This window comes from Mustela lutreola, chromosome 2 (assembly GCF_030435805.1).
Source record: "Mustela lutreola isolate mMusLut2 chromosome 2, mMusLut2.pri, whole genome shotgun sequence".
NCBI classification, from domain to species: Eukaryota; Metazoa; Chordata; class Mammalia; order Carnivora; family Mustelidae; genus Mustela; species Mustela lutreola.
The window spans coordinates 105,821,772-105,843,676 of NC_081291.1; the positions used below are offsets into that span (position 1 = coordinate 105,821,772).

General features: G+C 34.4%; 1 protein-coding gene across 2 annotated transcripts in view; it reads right to left on the reverse strand.

Annotated features, from left to right (window-relative positions):
* Positions 1-21,905, reverse strand: part of LMLN (leishmanolysin like peptidase) — an 85,709-nt gene that overhangs the window by 53,666 nt on the left and 10,138 nt on the right. For both annotated transcript variants that reach the window (XM_059162971.1, XM_059162970.1), the window contains exons 2-10: positions 18,957-19,054; positions 18,257-18,287; positions 17,334-17,416; positions 16,508-16,625; positions 13,994-14,172; positions 9,952-10,057; positions 6,945-7,039; positions 2,104-2,221; positions 457-564 (exon numbers count right to left, since the gene is read on the reverse strand). In XM_059162971.1, the coding sequence (XP_059018954.1) occupies positions 457-564; positions 2,104-2,221; positions 6,945-7,039; positions 9,952-10,057; positions 13,994-14,172; positions 16,508-16,625; positions 17,334-17,416; positions 18,257-18,287; positions 18,957-19,054 (936 nt within the window). The remainder of the gene's footprint in view (positions 1-456; positions 565-2,103; positions 2,222-6,944; positions 7,040-9,951; positions 10,058-13,993; positions 14,173-16,507; positions 16,626-17,333; positions 17,417-18,256; positions 18,288-18,956; positions 19,055-21,905) is intronic.

Consider the following 21,905-nt stretch of genomic DNA (forward strand, 5'->3'; position numbering starts at 1 on the left):
TTTTTTTTTAAGGATTTTATTTATTTACCAGAGAGAAAGTGAGAAAGAGTGCGAGCAAGGGGAGTGGCAGGAGAGGGAGAAGCAGACTCCCTGCTGTGCAAGAAGCCCCATGTGGGACTCGATCCTAGGACACTGGAATCATGACCTGAGCAGAAGGCAGATACTTAAGCGACTCAACCACCCAGGCGTCCTGAGAATTATTTTTATTAAAGAAAAAATATGTCTTGTAACATTTTTAAAAAATATTTTGTTTATTTATTTGACAGAGATTGTGATTAGAAATCACAAGTAGGCAGAGAGGCAGGCAGAGAGAGGGGGAATCAGGCTCCCTGCAACCAGACAGCCTGATTCGAGGCTTGATCCCAGGACCCTGAGATCATGACCTGAGTCAAAGGCAGAGGCTTAACCCACTGAGCCACCCAGGTGCCCTCTAGTAAAATGTAAAAATAAACTGACCTCTAATAACCGCTTTTCCCAATGATTGAGCTCAGTGCCCATACCGCCTTGATTTTCAAGTTCCATTCCCTCCAGAATTGGACAGTTAAAATGTTTTCGTGCTTCATCCTGAGAATCAGAAAAAATTAAATAAACCCTACAGAAATATGATAACAGCAGATTCTTTATCTAACCTAATCTAAATATAATAAAGTAGCCATTAAAGAACTACTTTGGTGAGAAGTGAGAACATCTTTTAAAAATATGGTTTTTACTATAATTAAATAGAATATTCTGATACTATTACACTCTTCTTTGCTAGTAAATTATTATTTCTCTTAATATTTTCTTCCTCTATTTGAAGATTTGGGCTTTAAGTGACATTTCAAAAAGGATACAGACTAACATGATTGCTATTTGTAACTACTGTATCAACATTTTTAATGAAGGTATAAACTGCTCTTAGTATAGATACAGTCTTTGAAAAAAAATAAATTCTTCATTAGAATATAATTTTGCTCACTTGGTTTTTTCTCTCCTTTGGTTAGAAATTTCCAGTGATGAGAAATATCCCAAGAACAATGCAAAAGTTCCAAAGGCAGGGGTGTTGGCTGGCTCAATCAGTAGAGCATGGGACTCTTGATCCTGAGGGCATGAGTTTGAGCCCCATGTTGGGGGTAGAGTTTATTTTAAAAATAAAAGTGGGATGGTTAATTTTACATGTCAACTTGGCTCGGCCACAGTGCCCAGATATTTGATCAAACATAATTCTGAATGTTTGAGTAAGGGTGTTTTTGGATGAGATTAACATGTAAATTAAGTAAAGCAGATTACCTTCCATAATATAGACAGGCCTCATCCATTCAGTTGAAGACTTAAAAAGAACAAAGATTGACTTTGTCCAAGCAAGAAGGAATTCTGCCTGCTTACTGCCTTTGGACTCAAACTGTAACTCTTCCCTGAGTGTTCAGCCTTCCAGCCTACACCCTCAGAGTATGAGCTCCCCAACCTCCATAACGGTAGGAGCTATTTCATTAAAATAAATTTCCTTTTCTCCCTCCCTCTATTTTCCCTCCTCTTTCTCAGTCAACACATTCTGTTGGTTCTGTTTCTCTGGACAACCTTGACTAATATAGACAGCATAGTGAAGGATCAGCAATTACACAAACAGTACCAGTGATCCTAAGAGGTACGACAGTAGAGGAGCACTGGCTTAAAGCAATGATTTAAAATGGAGCCATGAGAATTACTGCCAAATTTCCATTTCTTCATATTTCTCTTGGCTTGTAGCTTTACTGTACTGCCTTTATATCATTTTTCTTATTATAGGTCCTGAAATTTAATCTTAAATTCTTTTTTTAAAAAAGATGTATTTATTTATTTTAGAGAGAGAAAGACAGTGTGCATGCACAATTGGGAGGAAGGGCAGAAGGAGAAAGAATCTCAAGCAGACTCCATACTGGGCACAAAGTCTCACGAGGGGCTTGATCCCACAATCCTGAGATCATGACCTGTGCTGAAACTAAGAGTCAGACATTTAACTAACTAAGCTACCCAGGTGCCCCTAGTCTTAAATCCTTAAACAATAATGATCAGTAAAGAAAGAACTATAAGAAAGGAAAAGAGGAGATGGGTCAGGAAACGTGAAGAAGTTGGGTTAATACGTACAACAACACGAGGTGTTACTAGAAGATACACAGTGTGAGAAATGATCTTATTATCTCGAACATTCCACAATCTCTCCACTTTTCGAACTACTTTATCACTCCATTGATATAATCCAAGACTGCAATTAAAGAATAAAAGACAGTCATTTTGCAAATTCAGCACAACTTTAAATAGTAAAAGTGTTTATGAACATCAATATGAAATTAAAATATTGGACTTTACTATGTACCAAGTCTTTGCAAAGTACTTGACATTTTCTAATTTAATCTTTTCAACCTTCTGAGGTTATCACTATTTTGTAGATAAAAAGACAGAAGTTTGGAGAGATGAAGAAACTTGCCTAAGTTCACATAGCTAATACTTCGTTCAGATGACAATGAATTACTTCCTTTTAATAAATTTATTGGATAAAACAAAAGCAAGTCCAGAGATATATCCAAGTATATAAGAAAACTTAATAAATAATAACAAAAAATGTCATTTTAACTTATTGGGCAAGGGTAATTTACTTAATAACTGTGCTGTAAAACTGGTTATCCATTTAGGAAAAAAGTTAAATCCCTATTTCAGACCATATACAGAAATAAATTCCAGGAAAATTGAGCAAAAATGGCAGACCTCTGAAAATTCTATTCATGAAAACTATGAGGAAAGTGGCAAAATGCCTAATCAACTTTTTCAGAACTTTGTAAATTAACTAAAGACCTGCAGCAATCCAGGAAAGATTTATTTTTTAAAAAATGGATAAATTCAATAAGAACGTAAGCTTTGTAGCATTCTCCCATGCCCTCACTCCAGTCATATGGCAGCCCTGAAACTTAGAGCCCACAATCATGGTGAAAGCCAGCAACCTGACAGCCACTATAGAGTGGGCAGATCATGGTTGACTGGAAGAACGCATTTTTTAAAAAAAAACCATAATCCAACCATGTCCACAAGAAACACAGCTCAGACTCAAGGACAGAATTAAGTTGAATGTAAAAGAATGAAACAGATATACCATGCAAACTGTACCCGTAAAGAAAGCTGGAATGGCTATACCAATATCAGACAAAATAGACTTAAAACAAAAATTGTTAATAGAGATAAAATGGGACATTTTATAGTGATGAGTCACTCCACCAAGAAGATATAACAGTTATAAACATATATGTATCTTACAAAAGAACCCCAAAATACATGAAGCAAAAATAAATTCTGAATGAATTAAAGCTATGAATGTAAAAAATTCAAATAATAATTTAATTGAAACTATGAATGTAGAAAATTCAAATAATAAATTATCAGAAAACATTTAGGAGAGTATTTTTATAATCATTGAAGGGCAGAAGTTTCTTAAGCAACAGAAGAAAAAATATGATAAACAAAATAAGTAAATGGGATAAATATTTGCAACAAATACAAAAAAAAAGGATTAATATCCTTAAATTATAAAGTACTCTAACAAAATCATTAGAAGAAGAAAAATAACCCAAGACTAGCCCAAAAACATAAATAGGCTGTGATCAAAGAGAAAATTCAAATGGCTAAAACCTTAGCAGTAGTCCTAGAAATACAAGATAACATCTTTTACCAAATTGGCCTAAAAAAAAGATCTTTACTATCCAGTAATGTAAGGTAAGCATTCATCCAACATTGGTAGGATATAACAACATCAATTATAATGGACATCAATTTTGCCTTTTCCTATAATCCGTATCGCTTTTTTTGTTTTTTTCCCTAGATGACTTTTTTTTTTTTTTTAAGATTTTATTTATTTATTTGACAAAGAGAGATCACAAGTAGGCAGAGAGGCAGGCAGAGAGAGGGGGAAGCAGGCTCCCTGCTGAGCAGAAAGCCTGATGCAGGGCTTGATCCCAGGACCCTGAGATCATGACCTGAGCCGAAGGCAAAGGCTTAACCCACTGAGTAACCCAGGTGCCCCAGTTACTTCTATCATTAACCCTATGAATCTCATTTCCACCACTAAAACAGAACAAAGAAGCTATATATTTTCCAGCATTACTTTACAGAAATTTTAAACAGACATAATGTTGACAGAATTGTAAAGAGAACACCTGCATCACTGATAACCATACAATTAATACTTTGCTATATTTGCCATATCATATATCTGTTCATCTACCCATGCCTTGATGTTATTCTTTTTTTATTAGTTTATTTTTTTATTTATTGTATTTAAATTCAATTAGCCAACATACAGTACACATCATTAGTTTCAGATGTAATGTTCAATAACTCATCAGTTGTAACACCCCAGGCTCATCACATCATGTGCCCTCCTTAATGCCCATCACCCAGTTACCCCATCTCCCCACCCACCTCCCCTCCAACAATCCTCAGTTTGTTTCCTATAGTTAAGAGTCTCTCATGGTTTGTTTTCCCCCTCCTTGACTTCCCATTCAGTTTTCCCTTCCTTCCCTTATGATCGATCCTCTGTACTGTTTCTTTCCTTTTTTTTTTTAAGATTTTATTTATTTATTTGACAGATAGTGATCACAAGTAGGCAGAAAGGCAGGCAGAGAGAGGAGGAAGCAGACTCCCCGCCAAGCAGAGAGCCTGACGTAGGGCTCGGTCCCAGGACTCTGAGATCATGACTGGAGCCGAAGGCAGAGGCCCAACCCACTGAGCCACCCAGGTGCCCTCTCTCCACTGTTTCTTAATTGCTTTTATCTTTTTCCACGGCAAAGTCATGTTTAACCAACCATAGCAATCAAATGCAGCAAGAAAATAAAGAGCTTTTACCTTATTAATAATTCCTAATATCCTCTTCACTATCTACATTTCTAGACAAATAGTTTCTCCAAATAGATATGGAAGGGACAATCCAACTCTTCATATGTTTACCAACTGTATTTCCTATTATCCTCTTATATCCATTTATACTTTAAGATTTCCTGCTTTTGAGGAATATCCTGAGTACAAGAAAGCACTGCAAATTATCAGCTTAACAATAGTTCTTATGAGTGGCATAAGGAGGAGGCTCTCTCCTCCTTACCTACATCACTTATGTATTTGATGCCTACTTCACCACTTATGTTTCCCATAAAGACCACAATTTTAGGAAAGGCCAGACTCCTCCTACACCACCAAATGAATATGATCTATCTAAGAAGAAAAAACATATTTCCAATTAAAATTTGTTTCTTCATATGTACTTTAAAAAATATCATGATGAATAAAACATTATCTGCTTTAGTATTTAATTCTAGCTATTTTAATAGAGATCTCTGTAATTAAAGCAAAATATACATCAAGTTAACAAATTTTAAGTGAAAGGTTTAACTGTTTATTTCATATCCATATACCACTAATCTGATAAAGACAGGGAACACTGTCAGTACCACTGGAAGGCTTCCTTGTGCCCTATCCTAATCTATACTCAACTTATATGCCATTTAACAGCTTGGGCCTTCAAGACCACTTATCTGCCTTTTATCATTGCTCTTTTTTAACTCCATACAAACGGACTATCTGATCTCTTTTGCCCAAAACTCTATCTGTGATATTGATATATGCTATTGCATGTAACAATAGTGTGTTCTGGGGCGCCTGGGTGGCTCAGTGGGTTAAAGCCTCTGCCTTCAGCACAGGTCATGATCCCAGGGTCCTGGGATCGAGCCCCGCATCGGGCTCTCTGCTAGGCGGGGAGCCTGCTTCCTCCTCTCTCTCTGCCTGCCTCTCTGCCTACTTGTGATCTCTGTCAATGAAATAAAATCTTTAAAAAAAAAATTTTTAAAAAAACAATAGTGTGTTCTTTTTTAGTGCCTTATAAGTTTTCTTTTTTTTAAAGATTATGATTATTATTTTATTTCATTTATTTGACAGAGACAGTGAGACAGTGGGAGAAAAAGCAGCAGGCTCCCTGCTGAGCAGGGAGTCTAATGTGGGATTGGGTCCCAGAACCCTGGGATCATGACCCAAGCCAAAGGCAGACACTTAACAACTGAGCCATCCACATGCCCTATAGCTTTCATTTATATGAATACATCATAACATATTTATTCATTCTTCTATTGATGGATCTTTTGATAGTTTCTATTCTTTGGTAATTAATTACAAAACTGCCACAAACATTTTATTTTATTTTATTATTTATTTGACAGACAGAGATGACAGACAGAGAGGCAGGCAGAGAGAGGGTGAAGCAGGCTCCCTGCTGAGCAACGAGCCCGATGCATGGCTCGATCCCAGGATCCTGAAATCATGACCTGAGCCGAAGGTAGAGGTTCAACCCACTGAGCCACCCAGGTGCCCCCGAACATTCTTGAGCATGTCTTTTTGTGCACATATCCTCTTAATGTAGAGATCTAGAGAGCTTATATAAATGTATGCAAATAGTTACAGTTCTGTGATTGATATGCTATAAAAAATTTTTTTGATAATTTTTTTTAGTGTTTCTTAGTATTATTTATTTTAGGCCCTGACTCTATAGATTGCTGGTAACATGCTGTGCTAAATACAGTTTCAGTTCATATATAAATATTGCCATGAGAGGTAGTAATTATTAATAAGCCAAAATATAATCAAACTACATTTTCCTATGGCCTAACTATACCGTATAGTGTTAGAAGTTACAATGTGGTAAAAAAGACCTCTGCTGGCAAGAAGAGTCCTGGTTCTTTGGACAAGTCACTTAAGTTTTCTGCATCTTAACAGCTTCATCTCTAAAATGAAAAGGTAATGCTAAGTGACCTCTTTTATCCCATTTTAATAGCTACAGCCTTTTTAGGTTAGTCATGAAGCCACTATTATTTATGGCACCTAACATGCCATGATTCTAAGATTTTAGTCTTAGCGCCCTTCTAAAAGAGAAGAACAAGAACAAAAATAACAAATACCTGTAATTAAAAGGTGGGAGACCATCTGCAAATCTTGAAGTCAAAGGATTTCCATCTTTATCATGGTAAAACGCAAACAGGCCAGCAGAGAAACCCTATAAAAAAAAAGTTTAAAATGTCTCACAGAGAAAAATATCAAGACTGATTATACACATCATAGCATGCTACTATCAAAAGAGAACACTGATAGAACCTCATAAAAGCACGTGGCCAATATTTTTAAAGGAATTTGCCACATACTGGAACTAGACAAAACTTCAGTATTCCGTCTTATGAATTTTAAATTTCAATGACCTGAGGTAATTGTAAGTGAAGAAATCCAAAGTACTAGTGACAACATTCTTTGGTACTGGTATAAATAAGAAATACATGTGTTTAAGAATGATTTGTATTTATCACAGTTTATCCCCTTCTCATGAACTTATTACATAAACTCTACAATTGCATCCAGGGAATGTTACCACTGATAACAATTAACAATATAGTTTAGAGTAGGGGGTAGGCAATCAAATGCATTCATAAAAATTCAAAGTCTTTAATCCTAAAGTCCACATTTAATATATATCTGTACTTAACAAGACTAGAAGTGTGTGTGTGTGTATACTTAGGAAAAAATGGAAACATATATCAAAATATTAGCTGTGGTTCTTTTGATGGTAGGGTAATGTGTAAAATCACTCATATTCCCCCAATTTTTTTGTAATATAAATTTGTTATATTTAGAGTCACAATTTAAATACTATTTTTAAGAAGTCTTTAATGAATGAGATAATGGATACTTCACATAAAGGTTCCCATTCACTATCCTTACCCTCCCATAACAGATGGGCACACACACATAAAATTATTACCATTTGATATCTCTTATTTCATTAGTGAGATTTCCTTTCTTGCTGTCTTTCCTAATCTAGTAACTCAGACAAAGTACTTTTGTAACTACTTCTTTATGTATGTTTTGTACACTGAGAATATGTTATAACTTATATCTAAATAACTAACAATCACAAATGATCACTTAATTAACCAATTCCTTTGGCAAATTACTTTGCTTACACAACTGGGGCCTCTGTGTCATTCAAGGCTTGACAAAATGATTAATGGAATCCAAATTATTCTTTTATTCCTGCACTTCTTCTTCTTTTTTAATCTCTGAAGATGCAAAGGACACTTAATTGAGTCAGCTAGGGAAATCTGAATTGTTCTTTATCTACAATTCACTGAAGTTATACAAAGCTTAAAATAGTATGATTTGCCTCATCCTGTATAATATTCTAAATACACATTTTTCCCACTCTATCAGCTTGAAAATTCTTCTAAACACTCACATCTCGAAAGCTTATTAGGTATTTAAAGCACCACTGTAATTGATAGCTATTAGCATATATAACTTTAGGGGGAATCTCTGTTAAAAATATAATTCTTGCCATTGTCCAAGATGGATTTTGAGACTTAAGCTAATATTTAAAATTTCTTAGGTTTTTACAATTTTTAAAATAATTCAAATACGCAGAAAGTAAAAGAGAACTGGAGGCTTATATGTCTTCTTTAAGGTTAAGGAGTTAATTTTATCGTATTTTCTTTAAACTTTTAAGAAATAAAACACTGCAGAGTAAATATGGTTGAAGCCCCTTTACCTAACTCTTTCCTCCCTCTCCCTAGAAGTAACCACTACCAAAAAAAAAAAAAAAAAGTAACCACACCTTGAAGTCAATGTGCATAACTTTCATACATGCTTTTACAGTCAATGATATCTAGCTTTAATTTGTGATTCCTTGACTGCTAAAGTAAGTCTGAATACCTTCTCACACATTTTTCAGTCAATTGGAATTTTTTCTTTTGTGAATTGCCTGTTCATAACATTTATAACATAATCTATCTCGTGCCTGGGATCTCTGCATTTATGTTCACTTACGTATTCACTTAAAACCTGTTGTTCTTCTTTGTTTCTCTCAACATCAAGTAACTGTAGTTTTTAGGTCTTACTTAGAATGATCCTTGTCTTTCACCTCAATTAGCAGGTTCAGTTTACTTTTTTAAATAAAAGAAAAAGACATGATTCATGTTACAATCCCCTCCCCTAAAGGACATAAATGCTGTCTGGTTACAATGGAGTTTCATGGAGTCATTCAATGCTGATTTTAAGACAGGCTTGCTTTTCAAGGTCATACATGACAGCTCACTAAGTAAGACTAACACATAATTACCACTAATTTTTTTTTAACATCCCTACTATTCATAGCATGGTCCTGGAGCATTTCTGTTTTATCTTATTTAATCTCCAAGAAGAAAAAATCCACTCTAGTATGTACTACCATTATCATTTAACAAATGAAACTAAGGCTTGCAACAGCTAAATAATTTATACAAGAGCCCAAAGATTTTCAGTGGTGGAATTAAGAAGATTCACACCTAAATCTGTGTGATCTATTCTCTCCCAATGACTACATTTTACTACCATCTACTTTCTAAATACATAAATGGCATCAAGACAACATTTCCTAGGGTCTTAGATAACTTTAATTAATTTCCTGGACATATTATAAAAGTTCACTAATCTGGACAAATAGGGAAAATGGAAGGAGAGGTTCTGAATAAGTAAATTTAAATTTTAGAAGGCCTACGCAGCTCAAGAGGCCTTTTGCACTCAGATCTCTGTAAAAGATAAGAAAGATCTACAATAGCATTATCAATTATCACTTTAGAGGAAAGTAAGCTTCTCTAAATTACTGTTTTTTCAAAAAATAGTAATCATTTTCTCAAAACTCCTATTTACCCAATGAATTTACTTGCTTAATTATTTTAGGTAGTATAACTCAACCAAGCCACTATCTTAATCATTAAAAATTCTCTATTGGCAAAGGCCTAATAATCTAGGTTTTACCGACATAAATCTAAGAATCCAAAATTTAACATACACATCAACATGACAGCATAATAAGCAGAAAATCAAAGCACCAAAAAAAAAAAAAAAAAAAAAAAAAGAACAGTAGTTAACAGCAGAATTTACCAGGGCATGAATAATCTCATGTTTTACTGTGGACAGCATCCCAATAAACTCCTGAGGCTGGGTAGAGATCATATTTGGACACAGGTTAGCATATCCTGCTATTGGCCTGTTAAAATAGACATTGAATTTTTTATTATATTCCAGAAAAATATGTATTATGATATTTACTAACCTCTACTTTTATCACACACCCCCACAAGTTTTTATTTAAATTCCAGCCAGTTAATACACAGTACAATATTAGTTTCAGGTACTAACCTATTCTTTTCTATAAAACATTGACAAAGGTAAGAAAAATCTTTGCTAAATATCGAATGTCGTTTTGTACCATAACATCTAACTCACTGTCTTATACTTTCAAGACATATACCTCTGTTTTCCTATGGTGTGGCTCATTAGCACCAGTCCTCACAAAAGGAAAGTTAATATAAAAAGTAAAATACATTTCAGTGTGATTTTATAAAGTATGTTAATATATACCAAAAGAGGACTGAGAAACTTAAATTCTAACACTAGTTTACTTGCAAAATCACTTTTGACTTCAGCATTTAACTATATTTACAGGCACAGGGGTAAACAGGTTGGTGGAGAGGGAAGCTAGATGTACAATAGGATAATAAGCAAATCATTTAGGGTGCTCACCTTTCTTATGACCATCTTGCTATTCCCTTTCTAACATGGCCTTCATTCACATAAAGTTTTTTTTAATCTTTCCATCATCTTCTTTCAGAGTCTACATTTAATTCTATCACTTTCTGAGCCTAGAACCTGAGAGTGAAAGAGCTGATTCACCCTTGCATAATTCAGTCAGTTCCACCACGCACCTACCTGTTTTTCAAAACTGTGGCAAACAGAGTAAGGAAATCCAAAGTCCTTTCTCCCACCACTACCCTAACATTTTACCCTTTAAAATGTAACCATCTTTTCCAAAGTAACATTTGCCTTATTTAAGTAAGAAACACACGGCATACTTTGTTCACACTTGAGAACAGACTTATACCTAAAAAGTATGACTGTTACTTACTTACCAGAACACTGCCACATGACCTCTAAAATACAAAATGGATGTCATGGCCAGGCTTAAAACCCATAGGGACCTCCCACAGCATTTACAATAAAACAGCCCTATCTCTCCGATGCATTTCCTTAAGTTCTCATCCTCAAACCCAGTGTCCACAGAAGTGGCTTCTAACAGCAACAGGCACACATGGATTTTTCCTAACTTACATCTTTCTCAAGCTCTTTATTTGGCTGAAGCTTACCAGTGCTCAGGTTACACCTAAAGTTTCGATTTCAAAGAGGCTGTCTTTGCCATAATTTAGATTATGTTTCCCCCTTTTTTCCTTTTATGTTACAGCACCCTTTTTCCCCCTATAATTTATCATGTTTTGAAATGACATTTATTTCTAAGTATATTTGGTATCTGTCTCCCTCTGGAATTTGTATATTCTGTGATGCACGTACATGTGTCCGTTTTGTTCACCTAGTCTGCTGGCAACATATTAGGCACTCAAATATTCATGGAGTGAATTAATGTGGCAGTTTTGAAGGAAAGTTTCTCAAGTAAAAGATTAAAAAAGAACTGAAGATACACTTTTTCTTCCAACATCAACATCAGAAGAAACCAAATTCTTTTCCCAGATATGAGAAGACAAAGAAGGGTGGCTTCATATTCATGGATACAAATAACACTCTTTTTTTTTTTTTTTAATTTTATCTATTCATTTGACACACAGAGAGAGAAATCACAAGTAGGCAGAGAGGCAGGCAGAGAGAGAGCAGAGAGCCTGATGCGGGACTCGATCCCAGGATGCTGAGATCACGACCTGAGCCAAAGGCAGAGGCTTAAACCACTGAGCCACTCAGGTGCCCAACACTTACTCTTTTAGTTACTCATTTATATCAAATATGAACTGAAAGTTAAAAGTGTTTTAAACATAATAGCAGTGCAAAGAAACTGAAACACATCTCTGGGTTATGGGATTCTCATCTGTATGATGGCTCCTATGCTGGATTCTCTCACCAAAAGACAACTAGATATTTTACGTATGTTCAGCATTGTCAGATGCTGACAGGAGATGAACTAATCTACAATATCATCTCAACATGGAATTTTATATCCCTCTCCCAACTTTTCCAAGGAAGCCACTCTATTCCCAATACATAAGGTTCACTTTAATATATCTTTTATTTAAAAAAAAGTAATAAAAATTCATTGTGAAAGGATATATATCAAAACAACATAGAAATATATAAAGAAAAACATGAAAATTCTGTTCTACAACCTACTTCCCTCTAAATTTCACTATCAGAATTAAATGTTATCAATAATTTTGGGGGGGGTGGCACCTGAGTGGTTCGGCGGGTGAGGCCTCTGCCTTTGGCTCAGGTCATGATCTTAAGGTCCTGGGACTGAGCCCCACAACCAGCTCTCTGCTCAGGCAGGGAGCTTGCTACCCACCCCCTGTCCCTCTCTGCCTGCCTCTCTGCCTATTTGTGATCTCTGTCAAATAAATAAATAAAATCTTTAAAAAATAATTTGGGGTGCTTTATTTTTTAGCGTAACCAGTCATCCCAGTTTGTCCAGGACTGAGGGGTTTCCCAGGATACGAGATTTTCAGTTCTAAAACAAGGGAAGTCCAGGCCAAATTGGAATGGCTGATAATCCTAATTATTTCTTTTTCCTTAGCATATTCAAGTACATATATAAACATATATAAATATAAAAATCCTATTATATATACTGTTCTACAATGGTTTGACTCTCAATAGTATATTGGAAATGAAATTGTGTGTGTAGGTGTGTGTGCACAATCCATATAGTTTAGTTCAAATTAAGGTAACCATGATTTTGTAGCACTACTATTAGGAAGGTATATTTCACACAGACATCTACATTAAGAAAGTACTTCATTTTATGAGATAATTTATCATTCATTTAGCACTTCAAATACCACATTTCCTTGGTACTGAGACACCATTAATTACAAAAAATCTTAAAGCCAATGACAACTTCTCAGGAAAAAAGGAATACTCTATTAAATACATGTATTTTCACTAAATAATGGTGTGTGTGTGTGTGTATGCAAAAACATATAACACTTTCTTTTTCAGTATTACATTCAATCATTTGACTCTAAGCTTTCCCAACATTTAGAGGCTAAAGATTTTTGGGTAGATTTCACAGATCATCAGTTATACAGCATCATGGTAACAGACTGTTTTGCATAATCCATGAGGATGATTTTGACCATATCTTTAACACCTTTAGGTAAACATATACCAGTGTTTCCTTTGTATTGCCTATTTGATTCAACTAATTATTTCATTTTTCTTTTCCTCAAATGAACAACACATCAACAGAAATGAAATAGCTCTTTAAATTCAGCTAGTCTTGACAGAGGAACATTCAAGACCTCAGCAATGGTCCTAATATACACATGAACTGGTCACATTAACTCTCCTAGATTTGAGAATGTTACAATCTATCCTGAGACATGACGATTTCTACTATCTTCAACTGATCTGTTTGGAGTATGACAGGCAATCTTCTGCATATACAATAACATTTTATTTCAAACCTGCTTCACTGAGAAATTTTTTAAAAATCTTTTGTAAATAGAGAGCCTCTAAATATTTTAAGTCATAATTTATCTAAGTGAAGGACACAGCAAGTAATATAACAATTAGATGAACAGTTATTTTGAACATCTTACAGATTCAACAGAGATGCCAAAATTTAAGTTAAAATTGTTTCCTTAGGTATTTATTTACTTCCAAAGGACTCTCCACAGTAGACTTTTTCTCTGGAGCTGGTACTGGCATTACCATATGATAACAGTTCTATCACCTGACACTCTCCTCTTCCCCCCCATCCCCCCCTACGCCCTGTCACCCCCACTCCTCCATCCAAGCAGGGTACAGTTTCTTACAACTGGAGGCAAGCTAGAAAATGCAAACATCCTGTATTCTAAATGCTTAGGACTCTTTTTAAGAGTTCCCATATTAGATCTTGGAAATTAAGTCTCAGGGGAAAGTTTACCTGTCCATTTTTGCTTCCTGCTGACAATAGGCTGCATAAGAGATGATGTTTTCATGGCTGCACCTCTCGGTGGCCAGAGCACCAACATACAGAACAAAGTCTGCATCCCGGACGCCCTCTTGGTCTTGCACACCCACTGTCACACAGGACCACTTACCCCCACGGCAGACCCTGCATCGCTGCGCCCGTGGTGGGCAACGGAAAATCAAACCAGAGACAAGATTAGTTGTAGAGATTTTTATTTTATGTGAATCCAGATTCTAAATTCGTATGATTTAACAGTTATTATCCTTCAACTTTTATCAAAATCCATTCCTACCTCTACTCAGTTCCTATCTCTAATTCTGAATTTATTTTGCTAAAATTTCTACTTTATGAGTGATAATAAAAATCTATAATCTTAATTAAAACAATCAATTGTTTTTTAAGGGGAGCTAACCAGGACGTAAAAAAAGACAGAAATAGATAAGGTTTTAAACTTTTAAACTTTGACAGTGAAAATTACAAAGGGCCTTCTTGTGTATGTGTATATATATATGTGCATATTCCTAGGAATCTACAATTATTTCAAAATTAATTAATAAAAAGCTTTTTATCTAATGGAAATGTATTTTTCTATTACAAAGCAATTTGTGTATCTTGTTAAAAATTCATATAATACAAACATACACAAAGTAAAAAGTTAAAGTCATCTTTTACCTTTTAAAGATGAGTTTAAAGGGTAAAGTCACCTCACCATCACTCTTGTTTCTAGTTTTCTAATCAAATCTTTGCCCTTGTAACATCTGTTTTTTAGAGAACTTCTCTCAAGCTCCTAAACAATTATGAACTCCAACTTACAGTTTAAAGACTCAGTAAATTGTGATTTTTTTGTGTGTAAATAATGTTTTCATAGAGAGAAAAAAACAGAAATCCTCATTTTATTATATTGTTTACTCTTGTTTCTCTAATACATATATTTATAATTTTTCAGTTCAATTACTTTAACCTATTAATAGTGTTAAAAGAAGTTGTAATTTTTAAACACTCTTTTCCATGATCACTCATGTATTAAAAAAAAAAAAAATCAGGACACCCTCAACCCTTCTTACATCAAGATGTAAGAAGCAGAATTTGGAGAAACCAAGAGAATGAGAAACAAAAAATACTTCAGAAAAAAAGGAAAGCAATGCCTTTTTTTTAAAGATTTTACTTTTAAGTAATCTCTACACCCAATGAGGGGCTCAAACAAACTCATGACCCAGATTGATCTGCATGCTCTTTTGACTGATCCAACCATGTGCTCCAAGGACTTCTTAAAATGTCTACAAAATGCCTCTAAATTTCTTGGGGAAAAAGTTGGATAGGCAATTAACAAGTTTTTTAAATTTTTAAACGTGTCCCTAAAATCTTTTATACACTATCAAGAACTCTGAGAAAAGAAATAAAAGCTGAGTAAATTAGTTGTATGAGGGCCAACATATAAGCCTCTAAAAGCCTTATGGAGCTTCAAATAACTTAATAAAAAAATTACAAAGAAAACTTCATCTAAACGTAAGCTTAATTTTGGTTACAAAGTAAATGTTCAAGTAATATATTCACTTTCTAGAAGTAACCAGAGAACAGTTCAATAGAGAAAAACAGCTACAGCAATAATCATATTTACAAATGTATATGTATAATAAATTGGTTTTCCGGTATACACATTTAAAATTTTTATCTTTTTACTGATAAGTAATATAACCTTAATATGAAAAATCAGAACATTACAAAATTACATAACTTACCAAAGAAAAGCCCCCCCACTCCAACTCTTAAAGAAAACCATTAATATTTTGGTATGGCTCTAGATTCTTTAGTGTGTGTGTACACCTCTAGATTGTTTCATAATTTTTTATTGTATATGTACATATGTTTTTATTTTTTATGTTTTTCAGTTTTATTAAGTTGAATTATCGATTATAATTCTTAAATAAAATAGGCTAACTGATTTCCAACCTTTTTTTCATTTAAGACCTAAATATCTTTCCAAGTCAGTAGATGGAGATCTACTTCATTCTTTAATAGCTGCACAGTATTCCATTATAGGATTATACCATAATTTAATACTAATATAGGATTTATAGTTTTACAAAGAATATCCTTGAACACATATTGCATATTTGCAAGTATTTTTATGGAATACATTTCCAAATTGGGTTGAAGCACACCATACATATTTTTTATTTTAAAAGATAATGTCAAATTGCCCTTCAAAAATACTTAGTATATACCTGCTAAAAGATGTTTTGGAAGATAAAATTCTAAGCTGAAATGATTCAGCAGCCCCAGAGACAAGTTGAAAAAAAGAGAAAAAAAGGAAAGAAGGTATCATCAAATTCATTTGAAAATAAATGAAAGAATAAAATGAGAAAAATGAAGCTTTTGAACTTAAAACTATAAAAACTTTTTGGTTACACTCACAGATTCAAAATCTCCATCTCTCAGTTTATTCTAAAGAGTAACAACAGAGCTGCTAAGAGTAGGGTGAATTACCTGGAGGTGCTCCTCAGGCACTATAACTGGGCCACATTTTGTATGCTCTGCAAATTCCCCAGTACAGTATCTATGGGGATCATTTTCCTTCTGTAGGTATCGGTTTGTTGCACGTTGTCTTCAGTCATTTGTACATCAAAATTCAATTACAAAAAAAAAAAAAAAAACCCATAGAAAAAAGAAAGAAAACTAGTTCACAGCAGTTAAAAACATTTAAAAAAAAGCTATTATACTAGTTCATTAATAATAATTACTATTTTTGTTAGAAAAGTGGACTAAGAAAGAATTTTGGTTGCATGGGAAATTCTCCAAGGCTAGGTTTTCAGACACCCAAATAATTCATAAGCCTCTACTGTAGACACATGAGGGAGGGAGGGGATGTGGAGAATAAGCAATGACACCCCAGAAAAAGATCTAGCAGGTCACCTCATCATAGAAAATTAGGGAAAGAATGATCACTTAACAGATGCTTTCTTTTTTTTTTTTTTTTAAAGATTTTATTTATTTATTTGACAGAGAGAGATTACAAGTAGGCAGAGAGAGAGAGGAGGAAGCAGGCTCCCTGCTGAGCAGAGAGCCCGATGCGGGACTCGATCCCAGGACCCTGAGATCATGACCTGAGCCGAAGGCAGCGGCTTAACCCACTGAGCCACCCAGGTGCCCAACAGATGCTTTCTTATTCCCTTTAAATACCTTGCAGTTCGGTCACTAAGGACAAACATAATAAAATATCCTATATGAGTTTCATAATTTGTCATACTGACAGAATGGGGAGGTCAGAGTACCAAACAACGAAAGAAAATGACCTGTATAGAATGTGACATACCTGCTAAGTAAGATAGTGCCCGCAGGTCTCCGAACCTGAAAAGTCTTCTCTAAATAAGAAATAGCTTGTGGAAAAAGTTTATTCTAAATAAAAGTTGAAAAAAAAAAGTCAGAATTATAGTTAAAGGACGAGTATATTTAAAACAAGTAAGCTTAGGATATTAATGACTGAGGGGAAAAAAGGGGAAAACTTTACAATTCTGGAATACAAACGCTAATTAGTCAAAGATTGTGTGGAAAGAGAATGAGTCTAGGAGCAAAAGAATTTCCTTACTTTCTTAGTTGAGCTTGGGGAAAGAAATGAAGTGAAAAGTTCCTTCCCCATCTCTACTGAAATAGAATGTAAGAATATAGAAGTCTCAACTAATCTAAATTACTTCAAATTTGGGAGCAAATTAGATGACTCCAACATTAAGGTAATTTATGTTAAAATCTTATGTTTAGAAGATCTACTTTAATTTCACCGTATGTGTGACTCTGTAACAGCTAAGACACTGTTGACGTTAGCACCTCTATATGCAACTTCAGCATGTCATATATCAGACACATCCACCTGCAGGGGAATGAGTATTTCTACAAGACAATAGTGTCCTCGATGTATTTCAAAAATTGTCTTTTTCACTCTATCTTTAGCATGTTCTATTTCCACAAAACATAAGAGAACAAGGAAGAAAACAAGAAGACTGATTTACTATTAAATTGTAAAATGAGAAGACTAATTTAGCATCAAATAAGGACAAAATTTTGGTAAATGCATCACAGAGACACCTTTGAAGAAAATGATAAAAATGTTCACTACCAACACCTTCTATTCATTCATTAAATAATCAGCATATATTTTCTTTGTTGAAGTATAATTTATATATAATAAAGTGTACCCACTTCAAGTATCAAATTCAAGCCGTAAGTATTTATGTGACATACCTTTACGAGGTATCTTTTCTCAGGGAGTAATCTGAAAATCAAGACATAAAACATAAGAATTGCCACGGTGGGCACAGCACTGTCAATGATCATTAGTTCAGAGTGTATCTGGCAGGAGCCCCAAGGAATGCTCTGTGGAAGATCTAGTATCAGTCCTCTAAAATCTTAATTTACCTCAAGAAACATTTGAGCTTACTCTGTACCAACACAATGCTAGGCATGATCATGTTATCCCATTCTTTTGGGAAATTAAGGAGAGGGAAAGACATCAGTTACTCCTAACAGCTCTTCATACATGATTACAGATTCATAATTTATCTATTTTCTGAACCCCTCTTACACTAACTGAAAGATTAGACTATGATCCCTTTGGCTAATAATTTTGTAAATGTTCTTATTATATATATTAATACTTTTATTTTTCCTCCAGGTACTTACTGAGGAGGTGCCTTCTAGGTATGTTATGACCACAGACAAGTAGATACATACTAGCTCTGTTTAAACTGTTTATGATGTATAGATTGATTTTAATCATATCCCATTATCATCATCCTTCCAGACTAAAAGGCATTATTAGATTAATTCCATCTTGAAGGTGCATTAGCATGTAGTTCCATGTATGGATCTTCAGGTAACAAATGGAAATATCTTCACTACTTTGATTCTTAATTTTAAAAAGACAAAATAATGGTGTACTTACTCGTCAATACTTTTATCATAGACAGTCTTGATTCTTAAATGTTCATCAACATCTCTTTTTACAACATGATTTGCCTTAAGATGAACCTTATTTATGACCTGAAAAAAATAGATTTGAAAAATGTTTAAAAGGTGTTTTATAGACTAGCTAATGGAGATTCTAACCAGAAAAAAAATAAAAGAACTAAATAAATGAAGAGTTGTTTCATGCTCACGGATAGGAAGACTCAATATTGTCAGAATGTCAGTTCTTCCCAATTTGATCTGTAGATTCAATGCTATTCCAGTCAGAATCCCAGGATGTTATACTGAGGACACCAAACAAACTGATTCTAAAGTTTATATGGAAAGGCAGATCCAGAATAGCCAACACTATGTCAAAGAAGAAGAATAAAGTTGGAAGACTGATACTATCTGACTTCAAGATTTACTATAAGCTATAGTGATCAAAACGTGGCACTAACAAAAGAGACAAACATTTATTGCAGCATTATTTAAAACAGCTAAGATACAGAAGCAGCCTAAATGTCCTTTGACAGATGAATGGATAAAGAAGATATGGTATAAAAAAAAAAAAAAGAAGATATGGTATTATACAATGGAATATTACTCAGCCATAAAAAAGAATGAAATCTTGCCATTCCTGACAACACAGATAGATCTCCACGGTATTATGCTAAGTGAAATAAGTCAGAGAAAGGCAACATGATTTTAGTTATATCTGAAGTCTAAAAAACTGAAAATGAACAAACATACAGTACAACACATATAATAAATACAAGATACATATTGTAATCACTAGTGCAAATACTCAAATATATTGCATTTTATGGTAATTTAATTACAACTCAATTTAAAAAGTAAAGCAGGGGTGCCTGGGTGGCTCAGTGGGTTAAGCCGCTGCCTTTGGCTCGGGTCATGATCTCAGGGTCCTGGGATCGAGTCCCGCGTCAGGCTCTCTGCTTGGCGGGGAGCCTGCTTCCCTTCCTCTCTCTCTGCCTGCCTCTCTGCCTACTTGTGATCTCTCTCTCTCTCTGTCAAATAAATAAATAAATAAATCTTTTTTTAAAAAAAAAAGTAAATCAAAGAGATATAGCTAAAAAGTCAACAGAAGAATCAAAATAGAAAAGAGAGGAAACAAAGAAAAAAATGGAACAGAGAAACAGCTGAACTGCAGACCCAAATCCAACTCTCAATAATCATATTAAATGTAAACAGATTATAGAACATTTCCATTAAAAAGCAAAGATTGTCAGACTAAGTAACAGAGCAAGATCCAACAATTTATTTTTATAAGAAACCCATTTTAACTATAAAGATCTAAAGGGATTGAAAGTGTAAGAATGGAACAAGATATATTATGTAAACATTGATAAAAAAAAAAAAAAAAGCCAGAGTGGCTATGCTAGTATTAGACAAAGTATATTTTGAAACAAGGAATACTATCAGGGATAAAGAGAAGGGCAATACGTAGTGCTAAATGAGTCAATTCAACAAGAAAACAATGATCTAAAACATGTAACCACCTAACAGCACAGCTTCAAACTACATGAAGCAAAAAGTAAAAAAAATAGACAAATCCACAGTTATAGCTAGAGGCTTCAACACTTACACCTCAGTAATCAGTGCAGACCAGAGACAAAATCAGTAAGGATATAGGAGACCTATGTAGCACTACAACTAACTTAACTGAACCGACATTTATAGAGCACTTGCCCCAATAATAGCAGAATGTACATTCTTCTCAAGTGCATATTGCAACATTCACCTAGATAGATCACATTTTTGGCTAAAACAAATATTAAGAAATAGAGAAAACCTCGGGACGCCTGGGTGGCTCAGTTGGTTGGACGACTGCCCTCGGTTCAGGTCATGGTCCCGGAGTCCCGGGATCGAGTCCCGCATCGGGCTCCCAGCTCCACGGGGAGTCTGCTTCTCTCTCTGACCTTCTCCTCACTCATGTTCTCTCTCACTGTCTCTCTCTCAAATAAATAAATAAAATCTTAAAAAAAAAAAAAAGAAATAGAGAAAACCTGAATCATACAAAGGATGTTCTCTATCCATAACAAAATTAAATTAGAATACAATTACTGAAAGAAAACAGGGAAATTTCCTAATATTTAAAAATCAAACAACAAACTAAATAATCACTAGGTTGAAGAGGAAGTCACAAAAGAGATTAGAAAATATTTTTATAAAGATGTTATTTTTAAATCCTCTCTATACCCAACGTGGGACCTGAACTCACAACTCCAAGATCAAGTGTCACATGGTCTACCAATTGAGTCAGCCAGGTGTCCCTAGAAAATATTTTCGTTGAATGAAAATCAAACTACAGCAAATTAATATTTGTGGAATACAGCTGAAGCAGTGTTTACAGGAAAATTTATTTTTAAAAACCCTCTAATTATCTAAGCTTCTATTTTAAGAAACCAGAAAAGGGGGGCACCTGGGTAGCTCAGTCAGTTAAGTTTCTGCCTTGGGCTCAGGTCATGATCCCAGAGTCTTGGGATCAAGCCCCACACTGGGCTCCCTGATCAGCAGGGAGTCTGCTTCCCCCTCTCCCACTCCCCCTGCTTGTGTTCTCTCTTTTTCTCAAATAAATAAATCTTTAAAAAGAAAGAAAGAAAGAAACCAGAAAATGAGCAAACTTAAAAAAAAAAAAAGAAGAAGAAAATAATAAAGAGTAGAAACCAATTAAATGGAAAACAGAAAAATAATAGAGAAATCAATAAAACTAAGAGCTAATTCTTTGAGAAGACTAATATAACTGATAAACCCCTAAGCAGAGAGACCAAGAGAAAGAGAGAGAACACCAATTACCAATGTCAAGAATGAAACAGGAGATACTACTACAGACTTTACAGACTGTGATACTGTGATTTACAATAGGAAATATGTATTTGGTTTTTGCCCCATTACTGGCACAGATTTCTTAAAATCTTAGAAT